Below are 14,664 nucleotides of genomic sequence, written 5' to 3'. Positions count from 1 at the left end.
ATTATGTCCCTACGATATCCAACTTGACAGGCGGCTGCTTGTTGGATCCGCACCCTATTTCGGAGGAATTTTCCCGCTTTTATCGTAATCTGTATAACCTCCCCTCCCCCACCGCTGACCCTGGTGCCCCTCCACTAAAGGATGCGAAAAAGCAATATATTGAGAGTTTGCGTCTGCCTACACTTCCCACAGAGGCCCAGGTTGCTCTTGAGCTCCCCATTACCGGAGATGAGGTTGCCCTGGCGCTACAGTTGATGCAGCCTAGTAAAGCTCCTGGCCCGGATGGTCTCCCGGTCTCTTATTATAAGAATTGCTCCCAGACCCTTGTGTCCCCCTTGGTCCGTGCCTTGAACTCCCTATCGGCGGGTGGGACAACTCCTCCTGAGTTTACTAGGACCCACATCACAGTTATACATAAGAAGGGCAGGAACCATTTATAGGCCCATTTCCCTCAGTATCAGGACCTGGTTGGATGATGTGTCTTGGCAGTTGGCAGGCTGGTGGACGGAACTCGGGGTTGCCCCCCCAACCCCCCCATTTTTCTTTCTCTTCTTTTTCTCTTTTTCTTCACTTCTTCTCCACCTCTTTTCCTCCCTTCCCTTCTGTTTCTAGGTGTGTTGTTTTTGACTTTTGATTCCTATTGTATTGTTTTGTTTCGTCCACTTGGACATGCCTATTTGTGTGACTTGGTTCCGTAGGTCCGGTTGCTTCGGCCCTGTTTTGTTATAATTTTGCTTTGTGTTTTGCTTATTTGTAAATTGTTTATGAATAAAGAATTTCTTAAAAAAAAAAAAAAAGAAAAGACACCAGGATTATACATATCACATGGGCCCTGTTACATAATGGGGTCTTGCAGCTTCATGTTAGGCCTGTGGTCCACAAATAGCAATATGTGTGTTTTGAACTCTGGTTCTGAGCAAGTAAAAACTGCCTTTCTGTCACCTCTTTCAGAAGATTGTAATGGCTGATTTAGGCCTATATGTTTATATAAATATATATATTTTGTGGCTCTGGCATATAACATCTACATTATGAAAGTAAAATGGACACAATGTAAGAATACACACCGTTACTAATTTATACTATGATCTATGGCCATTCTTTACCAGGTTCGATAACTACTCAGCTAATGTCATGGTGGACAGTAAGCCTGTGAATCTGGGATTATGGGATACAGCAGGACAGGAGGACTATGATCGTCTAAGACCATTATCATACCCTCAGACGGTGAGTATTTTCTTATAGATGATAAGACAATAAATTCTCTATGGTTGACCAAAACTCACAAAATGATTTTAATATTGAAAAATATAAATGTTCCTTACCAAAATCAAAGCAAAGACAGGCCCATAGCAATGCATTTTTTTATATTATTTTCCTTGTACAGTAGGTCTTAGGGTATGTTCACACGGAGGAATTTGCATTCCACATGTGAACACTTCCATGCGGCAGTTGCGGCATTCCGCAAAGAATGGGCCTGATAGGGAGGGAGCCTCGAGCCGCAGACGCCGTGGCTGAGTCAGCAGCGGAATCCACGGCAAGATAGGGCAGCTCGCTTCTTTTTTCCACTACTAGCTGAAGTCAATGGGAGTCGTTTTTGGAGGCGAATTTTGAGGTGGATTCCCAGTCAAAATCTGCTCCAAAAAACTACATGTGAACATACCTGTATATTTTGTGTATTGTATGTAAACCCCCAAATGTAAAGCACCATGGAATTAATGGTGCTATATAAATAATAATAATAATAATAATAATAATAACAATAATAAATAATACCCTTAGAATACAAGTTTAGAAAGTGTTTGAGTCTCGGCCCCTTAAAGGATGGAACATTGTTACATCATCAAAAGGAACTTCTATTATTGTCTATAACGAAAAAAGTAACATGTATCTTGTGACTCTCACATCAATTTCCACCCAAATTTGTTCTAGAATGTGTTTTTAAAATGTTTATTGTACAATAAAGGATGATTTTGTGTATTTCTTGTAGCTCGTATTGAAGAATTTTATGTTCCCTCAGCCTGAGCATTTCATGTGCTGCTAGGAAAGGACAGGCTGTTTGTCGTAAGTGACAGGAGCAGGACCTGCACCGATCAGCTGATCACCCAATGCTTGCATATTGAAAAGGGTTGTCTCTGATGACAATGGTTAGGTAAACCAAACCAAGGTGTCAGGAATCTCATTTTTTTCTTTCTTCTTGCAGGATGTTTTTCTTATATGTTTTTCATTGGTGAGTCCAGCATCCTATGAAAACGTGCGCGCAAAGGTGAGAACTTTTATACATGTATTAAAGTATACTGAGCAATGGATATAAAGTACCTCAGCCAGATAAGAGGAGAAGGAAACATATTTCTTTATAAGAAAATTTTCAAACTTTCTTAAGTTCACTAGTACTGTAAATTTATTTTATAACTGGAGTTACACTTTAAGTTTGACCAGACGTTTTCTCCATTGTGGATACACTGCATGTGGATCAGCCACGCCATAATAAGTAAACTCTGGAGACCAGAGGTGACACAGACTGTGGCAGTGCTCGCAAATGTACCTTTATCCTGGCAACCATACATTTTATAGTAGCTGTGATTTCTTATACAGCTTAATCGAAACTGGATTAAGTTGCGGCATGCCCATGTGACCAATGGGCCTGCTCATCTGAGCACTGCAGTTCCCTCAAAAAGCTGTTGAGCATGGGGGCAGGGATATGGACCCTTACCAATATGACAATGAGGACCTATTCTAAGGGGAAGATTATTTATATCCTAGTCCAGGAAAACTCTGATAACTAAATACTAGCTAAGGTAAGGGTAGACAATCTCTGGAATGTAAAACCATGGACTCTTTCTTCAAATGGGAACTTTTTTAAGCTCAAACCAAGTCAATACAATAAAATCTGCACGACAAGTTATAAACCAACCTTGGGTGTTGCCATTTTTATATTTTCTGGGGCATGGATGAATCAACCAGGGTAGTAGATATAACAGCTGCTATGGGGTCCATTTTAATTGGGATCTAGGGTGCAATTAGTTATAACTATGGGTGATGGAAGGGGATATAGAACACTGAATATAATGAACGTTATTTTCACTTTTTTGATCTTGACATTCTAGTTGCATGTGTAGTTATGTTAATAAGACAGTGGGTATACATAGCCTGATTGGTATCACACTTCTAACATAGTTAAATATGGGCAACAATTTTTTACATTCTACTCATTTTTATAGGTAAATATAATTGTGACCTTAAAAGTATGTTCACATGGAGTTTTTTTGCATGTGGATTTTGACGTGGAATCCGCCTCAAAATCTGCCTGAAAAAACACCTCCCATTCATTTCAGTGGGAGCCACTCGCGATTTTTTTCAGCTAGTGGGAAAAAAAGAGACATGACCTATCTTCACGCGGATTCCGCAGCTGAGTCAGCCATAGTGTCCATGACTCAAGACTCCCTCCTGATTAGGCCCATTCATCCGGGGCCTAATCAGGAGTGGGATGCTGCGACGGAATGCTGATGCACTGCATCGGCATCCTGTTGTGGCTAGCCGCGTGAAAAAGCTGGTGGCAGAAAGTGAACAGCAATTTCCTCTTTTACTTTTCGCCGTGTGAACTTACCCTAAAGGAGTTGTCTGGGATAACTGGAAATCCTTACACTAATCTCAGCCCCCTCCTACTTTCTAAATAACTTAATTAATAGAGATGAGCGAACACTAAAATGTTCGAGGTTCGAAATTCGATTCGAACAGCCGCTCACTGTTCGAGTGTTCGAATGGGTTTCGAACCCCATTATAGTCTATGGGGAACATAAACTCGTTAAGGGGGAAACCCAAATTCGTGTCTGGAGGGTCACCAAGTCCACTATGACACCCCAGGAAATGATACCAACACCCTGGAATGACACTGGGACAGCAGGGGAAGCATGTCTGGGGGCATAAAAGTCACTTTATTTCATGGAAATCCCTGTCAGTTTGCGATTTTCGCAAGCTAACTTTTCCCCATAGAAATGCATTGGCCAGTGCTGATTGGCCAGAGTACGGAACTCGACCAATCAGCGCTGGCTCTGCTGGAGGAGGCGGAGTCTAAGATCGCTCCACACCAGTCTCCATTCAGGTCCGACCTTAGACTCCGCCTCCTCCGGCAGAGCCAGCGCTGATTGGCCGAAGGCTGGCCAATGCATTCCTATGCGAATGCAGAGACTTAGCAGTGCTGAGTCAGTTTTGCTCAACTACACATCTGATGCACACTCGGCACTGCTACATCAGATGTAGCAATCTGATGTAGCAGAGCCGAGGGTGCACTAGAACCCCTGTGCAAACTCAGTTCACGCTAATAGAATGCATTGGCCAGCGCTGATTGGCCAATGCATTCTATTAGCCCGATGAAGTAGAGCTGAATGTGTGTGCTAAGCACACACATTCAGCACTGCTTCATCAAGCCAATACAATGCATTAGCCAGTGCTGATTGGCCAGAGTACGGAATTCGGCCAATCAGCGCTGGCCAATGCATTCTATTAGCCCGATGAAGTAGAGCTGAATGTGTGTGCTAAGCACACACATTCAGCACTGCTTCATCAAGCCAATACAATGCATTAGCCAGTGCTGATTGGCCAAAGTACGGAATTCGGCCAATCAGCGCTGGCCAATGCATTCTATTAGCCCGATGAAGTAGAGCTGAATGTGTGTGCTAAGCACACACATTCAGCACTGCTTCATCACGCCAATACAATGCATTAGCCAGTGCTGATTGGCCAGAGTACGGAATTCGGCCAATCAGCGCTGGCTCTGCTGGAGGAGGCGGAGTCTAAGATCGCTCCACACCAGTCTCCATTCAGGTCCGACCTTAGACTCCGCCTCCTCCGGCAGAGCCAGCGCTGATTGGCCGAAGGCTGGCCAATGCATTCCTATGCGAATGCAGACTTAGCAGTGCTGAGTCAGTTTTGCTCAACTACACATCTGATGCACACTCGGCACTGCTACATCAGATGTAGCAATCTGATGTAGCAGAGCCGAGGGTGCACTAGAACCCCTGTGCAAACTCAGTTCACGCTAATAGAATGCATTGGCCAGCGCTGATTGGCCAATGCATTCTATTAGCCCGATGAAGTAGAGCTGAATGTGTGTGCTAAGCACACACATTCAGCACTGCTTCATCAAGCCAATACAATGCATTAGCCAGTGCTGATTGGCCAGAGTACGGAATTCGGCCAATCAGCGCTGGCCAATGCATTCTATTAGCCCGATGAAGTAGAGCTGAATGTGTGTGCTAAGCACACACATTCAGCACTGCTTCATCAAGCCAATACAATGCATTAGCCAGTGCTGATTGGCCAGAGTACGGAATTCGGCCAATCAGCGCTGGCCAATGCATTCTATTAGCCCGATGAAGTAGAGCTGAATGTGTGTGCTAAGCACACACATTCAGCACTGCTTCATCAAGCCAATACAATGCATTAGCCAGTGCTGATTGGCCAGAGTACGGAATTCGGCCAATCAGCGCTGGCTCTGCTGGAGGAGGCGGAGTCTAAGGTCGGACCTGAATGGAGACTGGTGTGGAGCGATCTTAGACTCCGCCTCCTCCAGCAGAGCCAGCGCTGATTGGCCGAATTCCGTACTCTGGCCAATCAGCACTGGCTAATGCATTGTATTGGCGTGATGAAGCAGTGCTGAATGTGTGTGCTTAGCACACACATTCAGCTCTACTTCATCGGGCTAATAGAATGCATTGGCCAGCGCTGATTGGCCGAATTCCGTACTCTGGCCAATCAGTGCTGGCCAATGCATTCTATTAGCTTGATGAAGCAGAGTGTGCACAAGGGTTCAAGCGCACCCTCGGCTCTGATGTAGCAGAGCCGAGGCTGCACAAGGGTTCAAGCGCACCCTCGGCTCTGATGTAGGAGAGCCGAGGGTGCACTTGAACCCTTGTGCACCCTCAGCTCTGCTACATCAGAGCCGAGGGTGCGCTTGAACCCTTGTGCACACTCTGCTTCATCAAGCTAATAGAATGCATTGGCCAGCGCTGATTGGCCAATGTATTCTATTAGCCCGATGAAGTAGAGCTGAATGTGTGTGCTAAGCACACACATTCAGCTCTACTTCATCGGGCTAATAGAATGCATTGGCCAGCGCTGATTGGCCAGAGTACGGAACTCGACCAATCAGCGCTGGCTCTGCTGGAGGAGGCGGAGTCTAAGATCGCTCCACACCAGTCTTCATTCAGGTCCGACCTTAGACTCCGCCTCCTCCAGCAGAGCCAGCGCTGATTGGCCGAATTCCGTACTCTGGCCAATCAGCACTGGCTAATGCATTGTATTGGCGTGATGAAGCAGTGCTGAATGTGTGTGCTTAGCACACACATTCAGCTCTACTTCATCGGGCTAATAGAATGCATTGGCCAATCAGCGCTGGCCAATGCATTCTATTAGCGTGAACTGAGTTTGCACAGGGGTTCTAGTGCACCCTCGGCTCTGCTACATCAGATTGCTACATCTGATGTAGCAGTGCCGAGTGTGCATCAGATGTGTAGTTGAGCAAAACTGACTCAGCACTGCTAAGTCTCTGCATTCGCATAGGAATGCATTGGCCAGCCTTCGGCCAATCAGCGCTGGCTCTGCCGGAGGAGGCGGAGTCTAAGGTCGGACCTGAATGGAGACTGGTGTGGAGCGATCTTAGACTCCGCCTCCTCCAGCAGAGCCAGCGCTGATTGGTCGAGTTCCGTACTCTGGCCAATCAGCGCTGGCCAATGCATTCTATTAGCCCGATGAAGTAGAGCTGAATGTGTGTGCTTAGCACACACATTCAGCTCTACTTCATCAGGCTAATAGAATACATTGGCCAATCAGCGCTGGCCAATGCATTCTATTAGCTTGATGAAGCAGAGTGTGCACAAGGGTTCAAGCGCACCCTCGGCTCTGATGTAGCAGAGCTGAGGGTGCACAAGGGTTCAAGTGCACCCTCGGCTCTCCTACATCAGAGCCGAGGGTGCGCTTGAACCCTTGTGCAGCCTCGGCTCTGCTACATCAGAGCCGAGGGTGCGCTTGAACCCTTGTGCACACTCTGCTTCATCAAGCTAATAGAATGCATTGGCCAGCACTGATTGGCCAGAGTACGGAATTCGGCCAATCAGCGCTGGCCAATGCATCCCTATGGGAAAAAGTTTATCTCACAAAAATCACAATTACACACCCGATAGAGCCCCAAAAAGTTATTTTTAATAACATTCCCCCCTAAATAAAGGTTATCCCTAGCTATCCCTGCCTGTACAGCTATCCCTGTCTCATAGTCACAAAGTTCACATTCTCATATGACCCGGATTTGAAATCCACTATTGGTCTAAAATGGAGGTCACCTGATTTCGGCAGCCAATGACTTTTTCCAATTTTTTTCAATGCCCCCAGTGTCGTAGTTCCTGTCCCACCTCCCCTGCGCTGTTATTGGTGCAAAAAAGGCGCCAGGGAAGGTGGGAGGGGAATCGAATTTTGGCGCACTTTACCACGTGGTGTTCGATTCGATTCGAACATGGCGAACACCCTGATATCCGATCGAACATGTGTTCGATAGAACACTGTTCGCTCATCTCTATTAATTAATCAAAAATGTATACTCTTGGAGTGGTCACGAGACAGTTCAAGGGACAATTTCTGATTATCCGGTATTGATCCGTTTCCCCATTTCTGGAAACACCCCCCCCCCCATCCACCTATACTTAAACTCCGCGTTTCTTCCAGTAAGATGGCTCCTCCTTTTGTACTGATTCTGCAAGGTGCACGCTCTTCTCCAAGCGCTGTGCGCACTACTGACGTTAATTCACCTCTTCCCCTCATCCATTCATGCACAGTAGAGGTGGATCATCGCTGGAGAAGAGTGAGCACAGGCAGAATCAGTACAGAAGGAGGGGCTGTCTTACAGGAAGAAGAATGGAGGGTAAGTATATAATATGGCTTGGGGGTTGGGCTGAGTAGGTAGAGAAGGGTGGGATAGCTAGAGAGACAGGGAGGGGGTGTATGGGAGGGAGGGAGAGGGGAAGAAGGGGGGATGAGGAAGGAGGGAGAAGAACGGAATGAGGGGGGGTAAAGTGAGAGGAGTTTGTGAAGAAGTTGCATAGCAGGAAGCTGAACCAAGTAAACAAATGCGGGAGATACCAAGGTCTCCCAGAGACACCCAGAAATCACTCAAAACACAGCTAAAGGTATATGGGTGCATTTATTAACCCATTAATAGCACTAACAGACATTTTTTATTAAAAAAATTTTTTTGCCCAGAAACCCCCTTTAACCTTAGGGAAACTGAATTACAGTGAATGTGATCTTTGTCCTACAGCGACCATACATGATTGCATTTTAATTTTCTATTAATCACTATATGGAATGATCTATCTGATCATGGGCTCCAGCTATCTGCACATTCTTATGGAATAATTCTTCATGTTGTCACACACATGTCTCCTATTTTGGTCAGGTGATACAGAATTTGTTAAATCATGATCAGCTTTTCAACACTCTCAGATTTACAGCTTTTAATAATTCAGGAAGGAATATTGCCTCCAGCCATGAGGATACACGGAATAATTTTTCATTTACCCCCATCAGAAGCTCAAGCGCTGGTTCATTCATGACAATCTAAGCCTCATTGGAAGCATCCATCTCTTTCACCTTCAATTTTTTATGGATGGGTGATAGCATGAAATGTTTGCTTAGTTATTGGCCATTCCAGGGAAATCATAGACATTATGTACCCGTACTTTCTATCTGATTTTGTGGAGAAAGATTTTTGCAAAGGTTTGTTCTCATTGATCCAACATTTACCTTCCTCTTCTATCCTCTTATACATTGATCTTCAGGTTATTAAAAAAGCATCAGTCATTGCCCTCATAAATCACGGACAGGAAAATGTTACATGAAGTCAGAGCCTTTTTGAGACATTCCCCTTAAAGCATTAAAGAGCATGTAATAACGTCTGTACATCCATTATTGTGGTGTGTATATAGGTAAACTAGAGGCAGCTTCACTTTTTGTATTATTGCCATAATATTACCATTACAGTGTATGCCAATAGCAGATGCTATCATGCAATGGGGGCCAGAGTGGGCCAGGTAGCGCAGACCAGGGATAGGACCCCATGTCAATCTGTAACCGAGAGGACAAAGCCTTAGACAGTGTGACCGGTCACCCATTGCAATTGCCTGGCACTAGGGTTGAGCGATCGTGTTCGGAAAAGATCGGATTCCGATTGGCGATCGAGAAAATTTCACGATCACCTTTGGAATTCCGAACACGATCTTTTTATGTGGGATCGAGATCGGTGATTTTTCCCACAATGCTTTGCTTAGCCTTCACACTGAGTATACGCTGTATATTCAGTGTGAAGGCTCCGCTGCCGTTCCATAGGAATGAATGGAAGCAGCCGACACACAGCCTTAACCCCCTGCGCACCGGCTGCCTCCATTCATTCGAATGGAAGGCTAAACTAAATCTCTAGCAGCTACTTACCTCTAGAGATGGCTGCTCCGGTGCCCTCCTTCTTCTTGCCTCGCTGCCCCGCCTCCCAGGTTAGTGTTTAAAGCGCTAGGTAGGCGGGGCTTGTGGCTTAGAGTGTGGGCGGGTACAGGGCGGGGAGACGTGACGTCTCCCCTCCCAGTACCTGCCCACACTCTCCTAACCCACCCACACTCTCCTAACCTGACAGGGAGGGGGCAGCGAAGGGAGAAGAGCAGTGTGGAGCAGCAGCGAGGCGAAGAATGAAGGCACGGGGCACAGGACCAGCCATCTCTAGAGGTAAGTGGACACCAGGGGGGACTAAGTAGCCAGAGAATTAAAAAAAAATCCTCTGGCTACTTTAGTGATTCACTACACAGCGTGGATTCTAACAATTGTTAGATTCCATGCTGTACAGTGAATAGGATTGCTTTTAAAATCTGATCTCCGATTAATAAAAAAATCCCATTGACTTGCATTGGGATCGGAATTGGGATCGAGATCAGGTTCGAATGAAAAATGATCGGAAATCGGATTTTAAAATCAATCCTAAAAAGTCAAGATCGGCTCAACCCTACCTGGCACCCATTAGACAAATTCCTGAAACTCTAATGAAACATTTTCTTAGTAGCAGCGTGTGGCCTAGTCCTTAGCTCAGCCCTGTTTCAGTCCTAGAGGCCCTGTCAGTCACCTGCTGACAAGCTCTTGCATTGAACTAGAACCTTCCTATCTCTGTGAGCCAGGGATATGTGGTCACGCAGTAGTAATCCTCAGGCAGTAGCAAGATGCAACAAGAGGATTGGTGATTGGGGCCCCTATACAAAAATTTAGAAGCCATATGGGGATGGAGGATATTGGTCAGGCTACTTCTCTACCTAGAAGTCATGTCACACTAATCATACAAGTGATGGGGGCTGGTGGCTCCCTCTGGCACAGTGGCCACCAGAGATGTCACTTACCCCATGGCCAAGTCTAAGCCTGGCCATGGGTCAATTCATTTTTATATGGAGGGAAGGAAAAGGGTGAAGAAAAGAGGAAACATCTCTTGTAGAATACAGAGCAAGGAAGCTGGAAATGCTCATATTTCAAGGTGTCCATGTGCAGTTGTGCTCTTTGCTTGGCGTGCAATGTTTTCCTGCCTAGAGAAAACAATACTTTCCCCCTCAGTCAGTCACGTCATGTAGTTTTCCAACATTTGTCAAATGGCCAGTGGATGAGATAATGGGATAGATGGACAAAGAACGTCAATTGGTTTCATCAGTCATCCTATTGATTTTAACGTTAGTGTCAGAGTAGGGAGAACGTATCCATTAAAGTCCATGGAATTTCATTTCCATGGACTTTAATGGCAAAAAAACAACACTTTTTCCATCTGTTGAAAAGATTGTATAGAAAAATGATGCTGACATCTGTCTTCACACCAACAATGTCAACATTGTAATTTCAGCTTTTCCCATGTTAAAGGCTATTTGCAGTGGCGCTGCTTCAGATATAAGCATTTCTCTAGCTCATTTCTTCTCTATTTGAGGTTATGTCTTTACAACAGGTTCATATTTCACCTTTTTTTGTATTTTTGTATGGCGTACCAACATAATCTCATAATATTTCTGATCATTTCCTCAGATTGTTAATAAAGTATGATACCATCTCTATATTATAATTTTGTAGTAGTTTTATGGACCTGCATTCATAGTAGACCCGTAATTGACTTCTTCTAACAGACAAAAAGACTTTGCTTTTGTTATTTGGCACCAATTCTATCAAGATGGACCCGTTTATTGCCTCTATTACAATATCTGGATTCCTTTGCAATGTTGTTTGCTCTCTTCACATGAACAACAAAGAAACATATGCTCCAAGGACATATAAAGATCCATGTTACAAGTACCACAATGGGCTACTATTACCGGCTTAAATAAATGTTGAATTTTTATATCGCCTTGGAGCATTTGCTTAATAATTTGGATGACAAGTGCTTGAGTAAGCAAACCGTGTGATGGCTAGAGAATGGCTTGTCTGGCTAGACAGAGAAAAGGGTTTCAGCTGGAAGTAAGTTTTCAGGTTCATAATCTAGTAAAAATTAAGTATTTTCTATAAAAAAAAAAGCATTTATAACTGAGAATATAGATTTTTGTTTTGCTAATGAATGGTTTTACTTGTTGACCCATGGCAGTGGTTTCCAGAAGTCAGGCACCATTGCCCAAGCACCCCGATAATCCTTGTTGGAACCAAGCTTGATCTACGCGACGACAAAGAAACTATTGAGAAGCTTAAAGAAAAGAAATTGGCTCCGATTTCTTATCCTCAAGGCCTGGCTCTGGCCAAGGAAATTGGTAAGTTTATACTCTGTTGGCAAACTGACCAAATAGCTGGACTCAAAAATGGGGACTATTATTATATAGGGGAGGGGGACTGGAAGGATATAAAAGTGTCAGAGGCTTTTAGGAGGTGTAAAGCAATAGAACAGAAAGTGATAGGGGCTCTATGGGGATAAGAAGGAACATGGGGAGACACAAAGTTGTAGGAACCCCATAGGGTGAAGGCAGCAGACAGGCAGATTGAGGCCCAGAAAATAAGCAAAACAAAACATTGATCAGAAACGGTTGCCTGTACAAAGCTGTCAGCAGCTTAAAGGGGATGTCCAGTTTCAGGAAATAAATGTTATTGTTTGTATAATGAAAAGTTCTACAATTTTTCAATATACTTTCTGTGTCAATTCCTCATAGTTTTCTAGATCTCTGCTAGGTTCATTAATTCTGCATACTTTTAGTGACTAAAGATCATTCCATGGTCATGTGATATACAGTCCATGGTCATGTGATGTACACACAGGTGCACAGCTTGTTACAGTCACAGCGCAGCAAAGAGACCTTTGTCTTGTAAAGACCCAGTCAGTGTCAGACAGAAGGGCCTAGGGCCCACCAGTGGAACTTGTTCTGGGGGCCTACCCAACAGTTTCCTGGTAATAGTCTACACCATGGCTCCTTCATTGAAATCCTATATATGTGCTGGCTATCCGGAGTTACTGAGTATGTTCTCAGCATAGTCATCCTCATCCCTATAGTATTGGGCAGGCCCCAATAACTCCATGGCCAGTTCATGCACAGTACTGTATGGGGAATGACACAGCTGTGGAGCACTACATGTACGTGCAAGATTATAGTCAGGGAGCTGTGATACAGACATAGCACACAGGGCTGCCAGCAGCAATTTTGATCCCCCCCCCCCCCCCTCCATACACAAACACACACACACACCAAAACACACAATATAATGCTCCACATGGTATTTAATTCTCCACAGTATAAAATGCTCAACTGAGCCCCCAGCAGTGACCCCACATGATGTATAATGCTCCACAGTGGCCCCACACAATATAAAATGCTCCCCTGAGACTGCTAGGTAACTTTTATATAAAATTAGTAGAATATACTGCACATCCTTTACAGATATATGCATAAATGTTCATGCTCCAGTAATTCATAGGTAGGCCATCATTTCTTTCATTTCTACAGGTTCCATGATGGATTCATTACTATCGAATGGAGCTCATTCGTTTTGACCCCATTGACTTTTAAACAGTTAGTTATTGCTATTACCACATAATGCCATGCTATTGAGCATCAAAAGGCAAGAACCCTGCTGGAAAAGAACTAGCACCAGTGTGAACAGAGGCTAAGAAGTAGCAAGGTTCAGTGTAGGCATACCAGTAGAAGGGAACACAACATGGGCACATGTTACACTACATACTGAAATGCAAAAATATTCCATAAAGGTTCATATAAACGATGTAATCATTCATGTGATAATCTTCATGAAGTTGATGTTAATTCTGAATATACATTTTTATTGAATGATTTATATAATAATGTATCCGCCATAAATATCTTCCGTCCTATAAATAATACTCAGATTGTACAGAGCTCAAATGCCAAGTAGTCATATTGTCCTGTGAAGCAATTCTGAGACATATTGGGTATAATTGGAGTTCTCGCGGCATTCTGCCTAATAGACTGAATATATGATAATTAATGGATAGTGGATTTCTATGACTTAGGACATCTGCTTATCCTTCCCTAATTTCACGGTTTTGATATCTCTTGTTAATTATACATAGCACTCACACGGGAGATGCAAATTTACAGATGAATGTTTAAATCTCTATTTTATCATGATGTACTATGACAGGAGGGAAAATAGAGCAAAAACATGAAGTCAAATTGTAACTCGGGGGCTGTGAGTTATTATGGAATATGAATGGCTGTCCTGATACAGAACTGCAAAAGCTACAACCCAAAGTCTTCTCATCAAAGTCAGGGTAGTTTGAAATATTAAGGGGTGGTGCAGGCAGGAGATGGTGGGAAATTAAGTGGCAAAAGCATTGCTCTGGGGCATAGCTCCCAACCGACTTTAGTCTCCTGTTCCACGGTCCCACACGGATTAACGCATGTCTCACTCTGCCCCAGAAGTGTTTTGTTTATTAAACTTTCCCCTGATCACCACCCGCTCTTATAAAAGATAAAAGGTTGTAACTGGGATAAGAGTGGGTGGTGATCAGGGGAAAGTCTGACTACTGTACTCAGAAGGACCTGTGTGACATCAGATGGTCACGTGACTAGGTAGGCGTGTCTTTGTATCCCATGCAGTGCAGGAAGAGATGGAGAGATGTGCGATCTAAGGTACTGGGGAGGGGATGTGAGATGCAGGGTGGACTGTGTGTGATGGGGAGATGTGGGGTTCAAGGTGTACTGCGGGTGCAGGGTGTACTGTGTGTGTGGTGGAGAAATGTGGGATGCAGAGTGTACTGTGTGTGGGAGAGATGTGGGGTTCAGGGTGTACTATGTGTGTGTGGGAGAAATGTGGAGTTCAGGGTGTACTGTGTGTGTGGGGGGAGAAATGTTGGCTTCAGGGTGTACTGTGTGTGTGTGTGGGAGAAATGTGGGGTTCAGGGTGTACTGTGTGTGGGAGGGAGAAATGTGGGATTCAGGTTGTACTGTGTGTGAGAGGGAGAGATGTGAGATGCAGGGTGGACTGTGTGGGGGAGAAATGTGGGGTTCAGGGTGTATTGTGTGTGTGTGGGAGATGTGGGATACAGGCTGGACAGTGTGAGGGGTAGATGTGGGGTTCAGGGTGTACTGTGGGGTACAGAGTGTACTGTGGGGGGATATGGGGTGTAAGGTTAACTGTGGGGGGAGAGATGTG

At 44.6% G+C, this 14,664-nt stretch overlaps 1 protein-coding gene across 1 annotated transcript in view; it reads left to right on the top strand.

Annotated features, from left to right (window-relative positions):
- RAC2 (Rac family small GTPase 2) overlaps positions 1 to 14,664 on the top strand; it is a 68,847-nt gene that overhangs the window by 22,867 nt on the left and 31,316 nt on the right. The window contains exons 3-5 of the mRNA XM_075286889.1: positions 1,110 to 1,227; positions 2,204 to 2,266; positions 11,636 to 11,795. Of these exons, the coding sequence (XP_075142990.1) occupies positions 1,110 to 1,227; positions 2,204 to 2,266; positions 11,636 to 11,795 (341 nt within the window). The remainder of the gene's footprint in view (positions 1 to 1,109; positions 1,228 to 2,203; positions 2,267 to 11,635; positions 11,796 to 14,664) is intronic.

Source organism: Leptodactylus fuscus, chromosome 9 (assembly GCF_031893055.1).
Source record: "Leptodactylus fuscus isolate aLepFus1 chromosome 9, aLepFus1.hap2, whole genome shotgun sequence".
Classification (NCBI taxonomy): Eukaryota; Metazoa; Chordata; class Amphibia; order Anura; family Leptodactylidae; genus Leptodactylus; species Leptodactylus fuscus.
Note: the sequence above shows the minus strand (reverse complement) of the source record. Positions and strands in the feature narration are given on the sequence as shown.